This window comes from Malaya genurostris, chromosome 1, assembly GCF_030247185.1.
Source record: "Malaya genurostris strain Urasoe2022 chromosome 1, Malgen_1.1, whole genome shotgun sequence".
Classification (NCBI taxonomy): Eukaryota; Metazoa; Arthropoda; class Insecta; order Diptera; family Culicidae; genus Malaya; species Malaya genurostris.
Genome location: NC_080570.1, coordinates 118,878,725 through 118,896,677, shown reverse-complemented (window position 1 = coordinate 118,896,677; position 17,953 = coordinate 118,878,725). Strand labels below are relative to the sequence as shown.

At 38.2% G+C, this 17,953-nt stretch overlaps 1 protein-coding gene across 3 annotated transcripts in view; it reads left to right on the top strand.

Moving 5' to 3' along the window:
* Positions 1–16,969, top strand: part of LOC131425592 (uncharacterized) — a 39,719-nt gene extending 22,750 nt beyond the window's left edge. Inside the window, exons 2-6 of one of the 3 annotated variants that reach the window (XR_009229002.1) lie at positions 1,101–1,327; positions 9,673–9,980; positions 15,917–16,069; positions 16,138–16,330; positions 16,401–16,969. Coding sequence is in view for 1 of the 3 variants with exons in the window: in XM_058587602.1 (XP_058443585.1) it covers positions 1,101–1,327; positions 9,673–9,980; positions 15,917–16,069; positions 16,138–16,198; positions 16,401–16,406 (755 nt within the window). In the remaining 2 variants the exon portion in view is untranslated. Of the gene's footprint in view, positions 1–1,100; positions 1,328–9,672; positions 9,981–15,916; positions 16,070–16,137; positions 16,340–16,400 lie in introns of all 3 variants that reach the window. The other 2 variants (XR_009229003.1, XM_058587602.1) reach the window with 2 other exon arrangements.
* Positions 16,970–17,953: the final 984 nt, after the last annotated feature.

Genomic DNA, 17,953 nt, shown 5'->3' with positions numbered 1-17,953 from the left:
TTGTAATTTTAAAATTTTGAACTCGAATTTTTTAAATCGCTAGCATTGCACATTTTTATAGGATTAGTCATTTTTTGACTATATTCATTTGAAAAAAAAAAGTTTGGCCTTTTTCAAAAGTCAATAGATCAATTTTGGAAAATCAAGCTTTGAAAAGTAGCTTTTTGTGACGAAGTGTACACATCCAGAAAGTTTAATTAAAATTTGAAAGGGTGGTGCCAACTCCGAATATGATTTGGCGCTAAATTCGTCTACAGTAACGTTAAAATATCATCTGTCAGGTACTATTTGTGTATGAATTCGACAGGATGCCGATTTGTCGAAGAAATAATTAACTTCAATACAAATTCCATTACAGTTTCATTTTGTCTTAAGGCACAAATCTCCAAATATCAAGGGGAACGTGCCATTTCAGTCAGTTTGTTCTGATTCATTTTGTCTTAAGGAAACGAGTGATGTAGGCATGTTCTACAATTTTTCTGCTGTTACGATAGACGAAAGTGCATCGTCTTCGATTGCGATCACTTACAGATGAGGCAGTGTGCAAATAATTGCGAAGCAGTTGCAGAGATCCGATAAAAAAAACGGAAAAATACACTACTCTATTATGTTATAATCGGAAGAACAATTCCAAATAGGTGCGGCATAAGTTAGGTTGGAGTTCACGAAGCTTGATAAGTGATGAAATTTCATTCAAATGAACCGAATATATTCTAAAACCAGGTCCTCTTCGATAACTAAACAAGGCTAAAAAAAAAACCAACGTTAAAACGTGTTATACGCTGTAGCATTTTCAGTTTTTATAAGAAATGGCATCTTCGAGCAGACCGGGTCTAAGATCGCCTTTTCGTAAAATGCTCAGCGTTTCCCTAATCGCCTTATAAAAACACTGCATGTCCGGTTTTCGCTGATGATGAATCACACGCAAAACGATAGTTCCACAATAATAACGGTTATTATGTCTCATTCCGTCAGTTGACGGAACTGGTCCAGGTCAGCCGTCACATCGTTTCAGGTTATGTCTCTGACATTACCCACCCGATCTATGTTATTTCGCACACTAATTTCCTTTTTCCTTTCTACTTCTCTCCACTGAACAGATTTGGCCAATTGCATACCGGTGGGTGACTCCGAGCTGGGAACCGAAACGTGGCCATCATCGGTATCATCGGGAAGTCAAACGTCAGCTGCTCCACCGCCACTCGTTTTCCCTAGCGGGAACACCGGAGTGTACAAAATCGTGGAAAATGATACCGCTCTGAAGATCTTGCAGGCACGGGCCGCAGCCGAACTGTCCGAAACCAGTAGCACCGGTGAAACGACTGAGGTAAGCGGGGGTTATCTAGATATTTACCGGTGAATTCCTATCCCCGCCGATCGGGATGCGGGATTTCTCTCTCGTAGGCATTGTTTGACTTGACAAATTCCGAGAATGTGTCAAGCGATGCTTTCGATTCGAGCGGGGAATTCCTGCGCAAGCTGAAGCGGGTTTTCCGCGCGAGATATTTCATGCCATTGAGCTCCAAAGCGGTGGTGGTGTAAACGTGATTATGCAAATTGTAAACAATCAGAGGCCTATTATATCCAGTGCATTTGTTGGCTGTGATGGTGTTTTGTAGTTCCCTTAAAAAAATAACCCCGAGGAACTTAACGCTTATTTCTCAATCATAGTAGAAACAATAAATAAGATAAATGAGAAAAGTGTTTACTCAGCTACTGCACTTGGAAGACAAGGGCAAAATTTATCTGAAATAAATAAATGCCATGAATGGATAATATCTGCTTTGTGATCGCATAAGGTGAATGTATCTATGTGTGGACCGAAAAATAATGTTGCACAATATTTTAAATTTTTAGATTTGGTTGAATACATTTCACATTTACATTATCAGTAATTCAAAACTAAATCCACTCATCGACTGATTTTCTCCACTATCGTACGCACAGTAAAGACATTTGTTCGATCCTACTGGTAGGAGTAAAGTCCATCACACTTTTGGTGCACTCTAAACACAACCCTACCGGTTTGATTTGTTTTTAGCCGTATCCGGCCTTGTTATGTCAACAACAGCAGCATCTACGGTTACTACGTTTAGCAAACGGCTCGGTACACCTAAGGGCTCCGGAGCGTAGAGCTCTGCAAGCATAGCAAAACCTATAGCGCTATACCTTCGAGCAAAACGATGTAAACAAAATAATTTACTTATATCCTTACGCGCAAATCAGATCATTATCTGGCGTATGATGATGCTTCTGATGGTTGCAGGCCAGCATTCTTCCATAATATTGGATCTAATTGGTCAATTACCGGCAGAAGTGGCTACCGCAGTCGTGTACTTCGCCGAAGAAAAGCCGTTAGGGGATAGTGGGGTAAAAGCGAGGTCCGAATTCCCGCACGCTATATCGGGTTTCGCACCGCACCGGAACTCCACCGACGGACGGCCTGACTGGGTCAAGCATCTGTTTATTTTGACGCATTTGGGCCCTCCGCACTAAGCAGGAAGTGCGTCTGTACCCGGCTACCCACTGAACTTAGGTCTCGGCTTGTGTGAATTCGTTCAATTTAGCGTTGTTGCGAATACGATTTATGAAATTTCAGCGTACGTACGACTGTGAATCGCGGTCCGGTTAGATTGGGATTTAGCACTGGCAGTGTAAATTGGAGCAAGTTGATTGTCTCCCGGGTTGACGTGTTTATGCTGAGACACAATGCTGAGAATTGAAACGATCCAATCTTTCGACGAAGAAGAAAAAAAAACGTTAAATTGGCATTCTGGGATTTCTGAGAACACGGTTACGTTATGGTGTTAGTCACCCTGCATCGAAGTTGGCGTTGCACACGTGTCCTTTCGTCTGTCATCAGATGAAAAATCAGAAAAGTGATGCCTCAAGAACAATCGAGCAAGGTGACTCACTACTGTCCAGTTAGTACTGAAAATGTTTTCCCTTTTCAACCGATTCGATAGATTCTCAGAAATATTTATTTTCATAATTTTCATCGTCGGCTAATCTAAAGTCAAGAACCGAGCCAAATGGAATTTGTTAAACATATAAACACAGTGAATCGGAACGGGTGTATGTGTCAAGATCGAGTTTATAATCTATTCCATACTTTGTACGGACAGAGTAGCTTGATTCATTAGTAGAAAAAAAAAAACGAATCGATGAGTCTTTAACGTAACTACTATCAATCACTCGATGGTTACTCAAACATTCGTGATGGGTAATTCCTCCAGTAGAACACTGACGGTCGGTATCAAATCGGGCAAGAGTCAATCGTAGGGTGTCCCAAAAAGTGCACTACTGAAAGCACTACAATCGCATCCTCATTTCATCATTGAATGTATCGTTCTCTGATATAATTTATTCGGACGAGCACCCCACCCGCATCCTGTTATTGATGGAAAATTTGTGTTCCTTGATGGCATTCCGTTAGCAGATACTCGATGTTTTCTCCCCGCGTGCACTTGGAAATGAACCAGACAGCGAAGTAATACGTGGATCAATAAGTTCCGGGACTAACTAAGGAGAGCATCAGCATAGTATCATTTATGAGCAGCTCAATTAGTCCAGTGCTTCTGTAACATTTCAATGCCTTTCTTGTAGAACGATTTATGTTTTACCTTGAAACATACGTTTGTTTCGGCGATAACTTGCACGTTGGAGTAGAAGCATTTCTTTGAGGTCTGCGAACATATAGTAGTCACTGGGGGCCATATCCGGTCAACATAGTATGTAAGGTAGCAATTCAAAGCCCAATTCATAACGAGCGACTTCTGACACGGCGTAATATTTATTGGTGAAATAGAACTGTTTTCTTCTTCCTTTAAAGTTGTCGGTTTTCAAACGCATCAATTACCATAAAGTAAAAAGTACCATTTTTTTAAGGTAGGTAATAACAAAAATTTCATGAACATCGCAAAATACAGCCATATAAAGGTGCTGTATTTTGATTGTTTTTGATGGAGCAGAGTCTTCGTTGCACTTTTCAAGCCATTGCTAAGGTTGTACTGTGTTTTCTTTTAACAAAAAGTAATGATAAATCAACACACGAATCTCTTTCAAATCCATTGTATTGAGAATATGTATCTAGACTCTTCTCATTTGAATCACTAAAACTAGCGCCATCTCTAAATTGTTTGAATTAGTAGTTCTGAAACCAATTTTCGACCACTGTGAACAATACATCGCGGAAACTCAACACGGATTCATACCGAAACGCTCCACTGCTACTAATCTTCTATCTTTTACGACGTACATAATGGATGCTATGTCTAACGGCTTCCAAACGGATGATATTTACACATGACTCTCCGCAACTTTTGATAAAATAAATCACGCTATCACGATCGCCAAACTGGATAGGCTGGGTTTCGATTCCAGTATTCTATCGCATGAGTTCTTTGCTTTTTCCGGCATACCTCAAGGAAGCCATCTCGACCCACTGATTTTCCTCCTATATTTCAACGATGTAAATTACTCACTGGATGACCCACGACTATCTTTTGCTGATGACTTAAAGTTATACCAAGTAATCAAGAGTGCAGAGGATGCTTCATCCGTTCAGCGCCAACTGACCATATTTTCAAGATAGTGCGAGATCAACCGCATTTAAATTTCGGATCTAGACTCTGGAACAGAATTCTGAACGCGGATCTTATTTCTGTGACTAGATTCTGGATCAGGACTCTACACCTGGATTCTGAACCTGGAATATGGATCTGGACACTGAATATGAATCCGACTTTTGAATCGAGATTTTAGATCTCGATTCTCGAGCTAGGGCTTGCACTTCGGACCGGAAACTGGTTTCTGGACATGAATTCTGCATCTGGACCATAGTTCAGATCCCCGACCTGAATTCTGGACCTAAATGGTGGACTTGAATTGTGGACCTGGATTCTTGACCAAATCCGGAATTCTAGACCAGGATTCAATTCCTGGATCGGAATTTCGATCTTGAATTCTGGATCCGAACTCTGGAGTTGTGATTCTGAAAGTCGAATTTTGTATCTGTATTTGGAATCAGATCCTGGACCTAGATTATGGAACATAAGACAGAATTTGTATTTTTGACCAAGATTTCGGACCTGAATTCTAGACCTGAATTTTCAGACAAATTAAATTGTATTTTTTTTCAACTTGTTTTAAAATGCGGATGGATAATGTCAGAGACATATCCGGAAAACGTAAATTCGAATAAAATAGATTAAAAACACTGTTTAGTACATTTTTATCGGAAGCAAAAAAGCAGTTGCATTTGAACTTACCGTTTCCTAGGCGAGATCGCGGAATTGAACCTGATCTTACTGTATAATAGGTCCAGATCCTGGCTCGGTTTCATTTCCTAGGTTTTCACCGGTAAAATGTTAAGTTCAGATCCTGGTTCATGATCTGGAATTGAAACTTACAGAACTAGCATTTGGATCTAAGACCTGGATTAAAACCTGGACCGGCCAAAAAGGTAGGTCTTGGTCCAGGTTCAAGAACCGGAACTGGACAAATCGAACAGAACCTAGAAAAATAATTAGTTAGTTAAGTCCTTGTTTTGGACTTGGATCCGGGTCTGGACCAGGATTGCAATCTAAACCTTGTCCCGTAATATGGTAAGTTCAAGTCCAGATCAGACGCTGGATCTTGGCTCGGGACCACGATTATCCATCTGAGTGCTGGATCTGGACGTGAACTCTTTATCTGTATTCTGGACCTAAACATGAATTCAAGAATTCTGGAACCACAATCGGAATTGTGTTTCTGGATTCTGATCTATTTTAGGCCTGGACTCTGCACTTATACCTGGGATTCGGACATGAATTCTGAACCTAGACTCTGAATGAATACTTCGCTCGGGGTTAAGCCTGGAATTCTAGACTTGAACTCTGAATCTGGATTCCTAATCTGTGCCTAAATCTGAATTCTGAATCAAGACCTGAATTTTGAACCTGGATTCTAGACCTGAAGGCTGGATCTAGGCTGAAACTCTGGACCGGGAATTCTGAACCTGGACTCTAAATCTAAGTTCTTGACCTAGGCCAAAATTCTACGCCAGGATTCTGGTCCTGAATACGGGACCGGGGTTTTGGCTATGAATTCTAGACATGAATTCTAAACCACGATTCCTAATCTGAGCCTAAATCTGAATGTTGCACCTAAGTGCTGGATCTGGAAGTGAGCTCTGGGTCTGTATTCTAAACCTAAACTTGAATTCTGGTACAGAATCGGAATCCTATTTCTAGATTCTGAACTATTTTCACACTTGGACTCTGCACTCGCACCTGTGTTTTGGACCTGGATTCTGCACCTGATCTCTAAGTCCGGACTTGATTTCTGGGCAGGAATTGTGAACCTGGATTTCAAAATCGGACCTGAATTCTGGTCTTGAATCCTGGGCCTGGACGTAAATTCTTGATATGGACCTAGTTACTGAACCAGAATTTTGGACCTAGTCGGATCTAGAATCTGGACCGTGGACCTGGATCTCGATACTCGACCTCGATACTGGACCTGGACTAAAACTCTGAACCGGGCCCTGCACCTGAATTCTGAACCGAAGCTTGAATTGAACCTGGAGTCTAAACCTAAATTTTATACGTAGACCAAAAGTCTAAGCTAGAACTCTGGTCTTGAATACGAAACCGGGGTTTTGGTGTGAATTATGGACTTGAATTCTGAACCTGGATACCTAATCTGAGCCTAAACGTGAATTTTGGATCAATATCTAGATGAAATGGAAATGAAGACCGCATTTGGATTTCGGAGCTAGACTCTGAACCTTGATTTCTGGACCTGAATTCTGAACCTAGATTTGAAACCCGGATCAGAATTCTGACCGTGAATCCTGAGTCTAGGTGGGAATCCTAGATGTGGACTCTAGACCTGGTTACTGCACCAGAATTCTGGACATGACCGCTGTATTTGGCTTCTGGACCGTGGTTCTGAGCCTCCATTTTCGACTTGAGTGTTGGACCTGGATTAGCACTTCGTAGCCCGGACTGAATTTAACCTGAATACCTGGATTCTAAACCTAGACCAGAATTTAAAACTAAGATTCTGATGCTGAGTACTGGACCAATATTTTGGCATTGAATTTTTTACTTGAATTTTGAACCAGGATTCCTAATCGAATTTACATTTTACATTGACATCCCTAACATCCCTAACACTGGATCACTGGATACATCCCTAACACTGGATCATTTAAACTGGAAATCACTGCTTTTCAAATGCATGAGGTTTTAAGTATGTTAGCAAATGCTCTATTCCCACATTCACTAGTAAGAAAGACCCTTTGCGGTTTGATTATTGCCTCCATGATGCAGCGATTGAAAGAGTCACTTGTGTCAAGGATATATCGTGCTCACCAGAAAATAAAAGTGTTTTGCGTTTATGTATGAATGAAAATCGAATATTCAATTGCTGTATGGAATGCTTTATTTTTCCACAGTGGACTTACTCTCACAAAAGTCTTCAGTGCTGTTTGTGAATAGGAGATCTAAGTATGTTTTTTTTTGTTTATTCGCTTTTGATTTTTGGAGAGCATTTGATCTTACTATCGGAAGCGATGCGTGGGAGATGCGCATTGTTTTCTCTAAGTGTGCTGATGTTTTATCTACTTAGCATCAAATATTTCAGTCGATAAATAATTTGGTTATTGGTAAATGCTTATGGCTTGAGATTTGCGGAATCTGATTTATAATTGAAACGGAAGCTTTTCAAAATTTGGTGAAAATAAGAAAAACGTAATCAAAGCAGGTTGTACTTTATTTCGATAGAATAACTTCCAACATATTTTCTAAAACCATAATATTTTGATCAAAATGGGATTTGGTTTAAACTATGCTGACAAACAATCCAATTTCCAATAAACAAGTTTTCAGAAATTGAAAATTCTACAGATGAGTCGGTAATGGCACAGAGAACAGACATCCAAGTAGAGATTCCAACATGTGTGAGAAATTTAACGGTTGATTTGAAAAGTAATCACAAAGTAGCAATTCTCCTGCAGAGGCGCTTCGAGCAGACCAGTAATCCCTTATGGGCTCTTGCGTTCTAACTTGTATACAACAGCAATTCATGCATGAAAATTCGTACCCAACGGTGATGTTTAACGGATTTTTACTTATATGCTTTACACAGCTTTTTTGCAAAAGTTTGTACTAGCTTGGATGTCTGTTCTCTGTGGTAATGGTTAATTAGAATTGCTTTACGTCCCCCCCGAAGAATTGACTACAGATAATTTCAATGATCGTACGAATCGTGTTGTTTTACATGGTTTACCTCGATTCTTTTCATAATTCGTAGCTATAATTAAACTTCATTCCACGCCCGGAAGGAGGCTGATGGCGGTTGACCAAACTCAATTTTTATTACATAGAAATTCCTAAAACGTCGATTACAAATAGTTTCAATGGGGGGTGGCCCGTTTGACATAAAGTCATTTGCCATAATAGCCATTTGTCATAATTATTATTGGATTCGCAATATTTTTATTTAATTTGAAATATCGATCGAGTGATGTTTTGCAAGGAAAGCCCGAACGATGTATGTGAATTTTGTATTCGATCCAAATATTTCGAAGATATTAGGTGAAATATTAAGCAGCATGTTGATCTGTTATGCAAAACGACCATCGCAGTGCCAATGATTTGTAAATTTTATGCCAGATGACCATTATGCCAAATAGCCATTTGCCGAATAATAATTATGCCAAACGGGGTAGCCCTGTTTCAATGATCGCACAAATCGCGTTATACCGTTTTACCCCAATTCATCTTTAAACTGAATTTTAAGATGAATTCCGATCTACAATCCTGCGGCAGATCAAAACCTATCATAATTGATCCAAATTACATAGAAAACTCCCGCAATCCAAGTGCACGCAATTAGAATCACAACACAAAATTATAGGGTTTTTTTTAAATTCATTTTTGACATTCGTAATTTATTTATACCATCACGGACACCCTAATGGCTTACTTATTGATCACTTATTGGTAGGCCGTTGCTTGACCGCGTGGTTTGCGACCTGGAACGTAAATCAGTTAACGCTGTTTACACTGTAATCCTTGCCTGACAAGCCGTAAACGAGCTTGAACGGAGATGTAAACAAATGTATAAATAATTTATGCACGCGCAGAAATAACTTCATCAGCTCTGTCAGTCAGTCAGTCTGTCTGTCTTGAACCTGACAAAAAAAACATTCGGCGGTGATGACTCCATGCAATCGTTTCCCGGAAGATTATTAATTTGTGCCATATCGGGTAACGGATAGCTTTCCCTATATCTGCTACGATCGGGATGAACTCTGCTCCGTCCGGGTGGTCTCCAGACCGATCACATCACAGAGCAGGTGGTATCTCCGACGTCCGTCCGTACGGCGTGGAATAAATTTACATCAGATATATGACTTATCTTGTCCACGTTTCACATACTCTAAATGATCATCATGGTTATTCAACGATCTACGACACGGAAGCTCATTAAGGCGCTTCGCAAGGTTCAATCGGAGTTCATTAGGGTCCTCTGATCTTTTGTTGATAATGGAACCGGGCAGATGTTTCAGTTGATCATTGCAAAATCATACACCACCTTTAGCGAAAGTCCCATACGAAACAAACCAAGGTAGTAACTTATTGATGTTTAATTTTCTTTATTTTGTTGTGTATTTCCCAGGGTCAGAACGTGCAGCAACAGTCGCTCTCGACTGCTGAGTCAAATGTGATCAACAACGGTAACAACCCTGCGGCCGGTAATTTGTCATCGGTTGCACCGCCAGCCTCTCCAAACGAAGACGACGGGGATGACGACGATGAAGACGACGGCGACGATGATGACGATGATGATGACGATGGCGATGATGATGATTACAGTAGCGAAGAGGATGCCGATCAGAACGACCAGAATGGAAGTATCAATACAGAGGTGATCAATGTTCAACCGGAGGATCCGAATAAGGAGGACGGACTGGAGGAACAGTTTGGGTAAGACGGAATCAGACTTAAATCGTTGTCACCTTTAACTTTTGGAATACATTGGAAGCCAGCCAATACAGTTATGCTACTTCTAATCATTTCCACCAACACAAAATAGCAGCTTTTCAACTAATGATTCATAGAATGCAATAAAAGTCCAAACCTTTATATTCGAATTTGAAAAGCTCAATCAGGATATCTTCAGTGATAATTCCAAACAATCGTAGAAAAAAACAACAAATAAAAAGATTCTTGTTTCCAACTTACAGCAAATTTAAAATTGACACAGGTTTTTGAAAAATTTTGTTCGAGCCTGTATATCTGTTATCTGTGATCTTACTATACTGTAGATTTAGGCTCAATAACAGTACTGCAAGCAATTTTTATTGTGTATAACTCAGGATACAACAGATTTTATAAAGTATGAACGATAAAAGAGGAAATTTTTCGATTGTTTAGTATTTGAACAAAGGGGAATGATGGTATTATGAACTCTTAAAACAAATATATTAAATATCAATATGGATCACTTCAATAAATCCAATACAAATCGAAAAAGACATCACGGTAACACCATCTCGTGACGAAAAAGGCTATTAGTTCAGTCATGTTTAACAGTTTGCGTTCAGCGTGCACCCAGAAGTGTAATGTCAAAAAAATTGAGCATGATGCCCGCATAGAAGTGTGAACAGTTTCATATTTAAATGTGTTTTTTTTTCTGACGAAAATAAATATCGCCTATAAATAATGTAGAATCACGCTTTTTTAGACCTATCGTCTTCATTTTCAAGAGTTATAAAGTAGTATTCAACTTTGCTCATGTTATAAATAGTGCTGAAACGCTTATCTTCACGAAATTTGTGAGGGCGATCTTTGGCAGATCACTTCTAATACACATAATATATCAACAACATAAAAATGAAATGAACGGTGTATTACAATTTACTTTGGATGCGATATTTTTTTCATTGCGTTCATGACATTGAATTTAAAATGACCTACACATTATCTTGCCTCTCAGGGAAAGTTAAAATGTAAACGAAAATTGTCATTTTCATAAATTGTCTATGAATTAAAAGTGCATATACTAAGCGATCTGCCCCTTGCTGTGAACTGTTTTGCGAATAGTTTAAACTTTTAGTCAAAATTTGAAATTTTGATATTTGTTTTCTTAAAAGTAGTAGACGAATTAATTTGTTAAGTTCTGCGTGCACATTTATATAAAAAGGAATTTTTCTATAACAATGTGTTCTCTTCCGAGTTAGTATCAGATTGCAATTCTAAACCGTATTTATTACTTATTTTTTCGTGCAGTGTATATCGAAAAATATTCCCTATATTTGGAGTTGTTTGGTTCAGTGTACTAATTGGGAAAGCTGTCATATGTGCATTAAAAAATTTGTAGTGTATTAGTAACCTTTTCTGACACCGCACTTTACTGTGATGTCCCTCGTGAATCGCAAGAGTGATCCATATTGGTATATATCATAAATAAAATAAACCTAGATTCCTCAGTGTAATAGTAATGTAGTTGAGCAACCCATGAGACCAAAAGCGCCGTCTGGTGTAAAATGGGTGCGTAAATGCTCCTAAAATGCATGTTCAAAGTTGCTTGCGAATTTAACACAACCACAGTAGCTAATGGAAAAAAGTACAACCGTTTTTCACTAGAAGCGCTGTTAGTGTTTCCGTACAATGGGAAATCTATGTTTATTTGATTGATGTATATATAGTATATTTGCCTACAACTTAATTTAGCTCCCAACCCATTTCTCGACATTTTAAAATGTTATACTGATATTTGATTTTGAATATTATCGTGTTTACTAGCATTTGACCGTTTCATAGAATTCAGCAAATATATGATATCATATCACCGGAATCTCGGTAAACTGCCTTTTGACATCCGAAAATCGGTAATTCATCAAAGTAGCCATTTTCCGTTCGAAACTGCGCGATGTGATAACATGCAGCTTTTGAAATGTTAATTACAAATACCTCAGTTGCAACTAAAAATTGAATCCGATTATAGCGATATGTTTCGTGATTTTGAAAACTAATTTGTCTAATGTTTGGCGATAAGACGCATACCCAGAACATGACAATTAATTTCTATACGCATGGAAACATGTATTTAATTAAAAATTTTTCTTTGAAAAAGTTGCTTGTTGAAAATTTTTCTCTTTATAATTGACTCAAATTTGGTGAATTTCGCGCATAATCATATTCGCAGTTGACAACACTTTCTCAGATTTGAATTAAACTTTTTTGACATGTAGACTTTGTCTTAAATGTCACATTGCATACTTTGTTTTTTTTTTTCAAAATTGATCTAGAGCGTCCTTTTTAAAGGGCTAAACTTTTTTTTAACAATTTTGATTCAAATAGTTGACGAAAAACGACAAAACCTACCAAAAAGTATTATACTATTGATTTTCAAATAATCTGTCAAATTTTCCAATAAAAAATAATAGATAACTTTCATATCGAGTTCTACCCTTAAAAAATTTAACTTTAATACTTAAATTTCAATTCACAAACAAAAACATTTTATTTTTGATAAAAAAAAATGTACAGTGTTATTTTATTTTATAAACTGAACTGAAATGATAATGATAATGACGATTAAAAAAATTGATAAATCTCAATTTGAGAGGAGATTTCACAGAATTTGGGTTGTCTGACATTTGCAAAAAGCATCAGTAATGGAGAATAAAAGTTTTTAGTTTCCCGAAATTGCCAGCCTTGCAATACTTGGACGGTTGAAGGGAACATAATAACCTACCTTGAGGCAAAGTGGAATTGAATTCGAAAGTGATGTTTTTTTTGTAAGTTGACTTTAAAATTTGAAAACCGATTTTTATTCATTGACGAATTTCGCGCAAAATAATTTTCGGAGTTAGCAGCATATAGATTTTATCACAAAAAAAAAAACACTTTGCTCACTTTGTTTTTCCATGGATTGCATAATTGATCTGCCTTCTGAAAAGGTCGTTTCTACCAATTTGTAGCAAATAATTGAAGTAGAAAAATGACAAATCGTACAAAATATTGTTATGCTGGTGATGTTCTCAAAATAACCCTCTCAGCAGGCCGTTCTATTTTGTTTGCACGAAATATTCGTTTAATTTGCTGGAACGATTTGTTGTTGTTTTTCCTCTTGCAAAAATAGTGTGAAAATTAAGTGTTACCTTTACACAGAAAGAAATTTTGTTGTTATTCTACGTGAAGTAGAAGTATTGTGCAGGTATGTAGTGTTAGTTTAAACAAATAAGTGGAAAAATCTCCAGAAATTCTTCAGTAAAACTAGTCCAACGGGGCTCCAACTCCTCATGTTAAAAATGGCTCAACAATGGACCTCTGTCTGCCGGGTTTGTTGAACGAAAAAAATGACATTCGGTTCCACGGTCTGTTTCAAAATCGGAAAACGAAGGTCCCGTGTTGGCCTCCCGTTGAACGATTGATTGGACTTTCATTGGACCAATGATCCAAAGTATTGGACCAATGTAGGACCACCGTTGAACTTTTTTTTTCTAAGAGGGAAGTTTAAATAACAAATGAATATACTGAAAAAAATGCTAATCGAATTTTACACTGAAAATTTGAAGTTAAAATACAAAAAAAGCCATTCGTTATTTTAATAAAATTTTGTCCCAATATAGATAATTGTGTTTCCTGCCAATCTTCCATATATTGCTGGCTGGGTATTTTGAAGGGAACAAAGTTCTTATCCAGCTCGGATACTTTCTGCAAATAACTGGAAACTAGCAAAAGGTTATTCGGTGGGATTTTCTCACAAATTTAGATTCATTAGAATCTTGGATGATTATGACTTCCAGTTTAGTTTAGTTTTTAGTAAAAACTGGACACTGGATAAAAAACTCAATTTGGACAAGAAATAGTTGTTTGAAATACTTTTTTTCTTTGGATGTGTTTTTTTTTGCAATCTATGAACAGTTTGTAGGGATTTCACCAATCTTGAGCCAAAATTTTATCAAAATCAAGAATGGTTTTCTTTGTAAATCAATTTTAAATTTTTTAAATCAATTTTTTTCAGTGTATGACTCGATAAGAATTTTTTTCAGTTTTTTTTTACTGAAAAATTCGACTGATTTTGTGAAAATCACTACTAAAGACTGTCCCAGAAGGTATGGACGCACTTTGATTTCGCTGTAAATAATTCACAAGTGTCAGGGTAACAGAGGTATTTTGGCCACTTCATTTATTTTGGCCCACCAAACAAACTTTATGGATTCAATCGATCTTAGGTAAGCCATGTTGCATCAGTTTGAAGCTAATCACATTAAATTACCTATTGCGGAAGGGTTTTTCAAAGATATTAAAACATTTGGTGGATATTTTTACAAAGTGGGCCAAAATAAAATCGATCCTAAAGTTGGCCAAAATACCTCTGTTACCCTAGATATTTAAATTTTTATTCGATATACTGATAATATTAGATTACAGCAACAGAATATTATTCTCAACATTTGCTACTTAGCCATTGTAGACTAGCTGGCGCACCTTCTTGCGAACGTTCCTCATTAAATTCCGTACAGACTTCTTGGCGACCAGTTTTGACACTTTTTTCCAATCATTTTCGAACTGTTGAATGGTTTCGGCTGCCGAGATATGTTTCCTAAGATGTGCCTTCGTTTATGCCCAAAATTCCTCAATTGGTCGAAGTTGGGGGCAATTTGGTGGATTCATGTCTTTTGGGACGAAAGTGACATTTTTGGTAGTACACCATTCTACCGTTGATTTCGAGTAGTGGCAAGAAGCAAGATCTGGCCAGAAGACAACAGGATCCTTGTGGCTTTGAATCATGGGTAGAAGTCGTTTTTGTAAACATTCCTTGATGTATATTTCGCTGTTCATTGAGGCAGTGGTGATAAAAGGTTTCGAAATCTTACCGCAGCTACAAATTGCTTGCCAGACCATAGCTTTCTTACCAAATTTTTCGACTGTCTCGGACTTGTTCAACACTTGCCCTTCTCGCACCGTATAATATTGTGGTCCCGGCAAGGATTTATAATCGAGTTTCACTTAGGTTTCGTCGTTGATGATTATGCAGTTCAAATTTCCAGCAAGAATTGTATTGTACAGCTTTCGAACCCTCGGCCTGATCGATGCTTCTTGTTTCGGACTACGTTTTGGTTGTTTCTGCTTCTTATATGTTGGGAGATTCAAACGTTCTTTGGCACGAAGAACATTTGACTTCGAAGTGCCCACTTTTTTGGCCACATCCCGAACTGAAACCTCCTTCTTTTGCTCGAGCGCCTTCAGTATACGTTTATCCAACTGAGGGTTATCAGGACCTTTTTTCGACCCGTTTTTTGTTTATCCTCAAAGGTTTTATCCTCACCGAACTTCCTGATTGCATTTCGCACGGCTTTTTCACTTACTCCTTCCATTTTTGCTATCTTTCTCAGTGACAGTCCGCGTTCTGTGCATCATTTGTACACAATTTTTCGACGTTGTTCTGCTGAAAGTCCACGCATTTCGAAACAAACTAATGAAAACAAATAAACAACTGCACAAGTGATTAGAGAAGATTGTAAGCAACAGGACGCAGCCATAAAAATTGACAGATTCTGAACCATTGCGATATGGCAGCGGTTTTTGGTTGCGTCCATACTTTCTGGGACAGTCTTTATAACACTTTTTTGTAGGATTTATAATTTTTGACAATAGTTCTTCAAAATAATTGATTTAAAATGTTTTCAAAAGACAGTCTGGATATATTTTGAAAACACAAAGTATGACTTGTTTATAAAAGTAATAAAAAGTATCTCGCGAATTTTCTTTCAAGAAAACAGAAAGTCTCTGTTTGTCGAAATTGGATGGAAAATGTAGGAGTTATGATGAAATAAATACTTTTGCCAAAACGCGCAATAAATGAGCAAACTAATGATTCTTTTCTTTTTGGTTTCTTTTCCCCACAGAAACAAGGACAACCACTACCCAATGGTAATCGATGACGAAGTGATCGAAGTGTCCATCCGCCAGGAACATCTGTGGGTCATCGTAGCCGGGGCCATCTTCGTGCTGACTCTTACGGCTTACATGGCGATGATTCTGTACAGAAATCGGTTGGAGTAAGGACGACACATGGTTAACCAAGAATGGAGCAAGAACTGAATTGTCCCTTTGATTTATTTTCCAGGCGACGCTATGGAATGCGACAACGCTTGGTGACGGAAGATGATTTCTACACCAACAACGATGTAAGAATTTTTGACGCATTTTTTACATACTAGGATACTAAAACTAAGACAACACCGTGTGCCTCCATGTGTTTTGAGTCTAAGGAGATGGTCTAGCGCCGTGTGTTGATAACATTTTTCGCTGCTTCCAGAGTAAAACCTGTTGATACCACAACTACAGCGTAAGCAAATACCGATACTAATACTCCGCATTATTTTACAGATCTAAAACCCAACCATCGCTCAGTGGAAAGTGAAGCAACGAGTAGTGAAATCCCAAAAATATTCCTCGATCGATCGGTCATAAGTAGGGTAGAAGCTAGAGAAAAAACGAACGACACACGACGAAAGTAGTATATAAAGTAGTTCGTGGGTGAAATCAGACCAACCTCGTAGAAAGCCACTGCAGGTGAATTCCAGCAAATAAGTGCCATTAGTTTTAAGCATGCTTCGCCACACATTCAAAACAATTAGAACCTTCCCTCCCCCGTAGTTTTCTCCGTATCTACAGATAGTGAATATTATTCCAGGACTCGTGTTTATTGTTTTTTTAGTTCAACAATCAAATCGCTCATTCTGTTGCCAAGTGAGAAACACAACAATCCGATTTTGTAACGCCATTAATTAGTCATTTGTGATAGAATCTGTACAAGCAAAGCGTTTACATTATTTGAAACAATATCACTAACAGTAAATAGTGCTGTACTCCGAAATGGATGTGAAATGAAAATAGTGAAATTTATTTTGTTGTTGCAGAAATAACAATGACTGTGATATTAAGTGATTATCTGATACTTGTGTAGGTTTTTATGTAAGAAAACTAGAACCAAAAGAACATCCTTCAGGAAATGCGGTTTGAACTTTTTATCTGACGAAAGTTTTAACAATGTTCATGTACAGTAATCTCAAGAACGTCGATGAGAACGTGGTCGATTCGGTTTTCTGTATGTTGATCCAGCCCGGTAACAGGCCTGTACGTTGCCTTCCAGGCCTACCAGAGCGTTCACTTCGACGACGACGAGGTTCACATCTCACCGTGGGCAGCTGTCGTTCCAACTGCACGTAAAATGCTCCCTTCTCTTCATCGGGTCTCGTCTCATATGAGCGGTGTACGTTGATGATGCTGTAATTGAAGAAACGGCCTTTAACCTCCAACACACACACACCCTGTCGCTGATTGACCACGCGCTGGCGCATTTTGCCCAACACTCTGGTAGAAGGTAGCCACTGGATGCGCGTTTTTCCACACCTTCTGTCCCATCCAGCAATGTTTCTGCAGTGGTACGACATTGAATTTGCGAGTTTGCAACTCATAGTGCAGTATTCGATCGCACCCTGGGAAGCCAAGCGATTTACATTTCCATGTGCCAAGTTTCTAATCGTTGTCCCTTTTTTGTCGCCTAGGTCGATACCGATTGTTTCGTTCGTTTACGTTCGAACGCGAATCGTTTACCACAAAATATTGAAATATCAATAAACTTATTCAAATAAATGCTAAGAGCAAATTCAGCAGCTGGAAGGTTTATATAGGCGATGTATAATAGAACTAAAACTACACACTTAAATTTTATAGCTGAGTCTCGGTAAAAATATGCCGAGATTCGCACAGCCGAGTGATCAGCAATCATCTCGGCAAAAATAAAATTACTGAGCGTCTCGGCACCCTCAAATTTGACAAACGTCAAATATTGCCGAAATCATCAGCATAAGATTTACTGTTTGCTCAGTGAAACGTTCACTGAATATTCGGCAATCCAATAAAACGAAAAAATGACA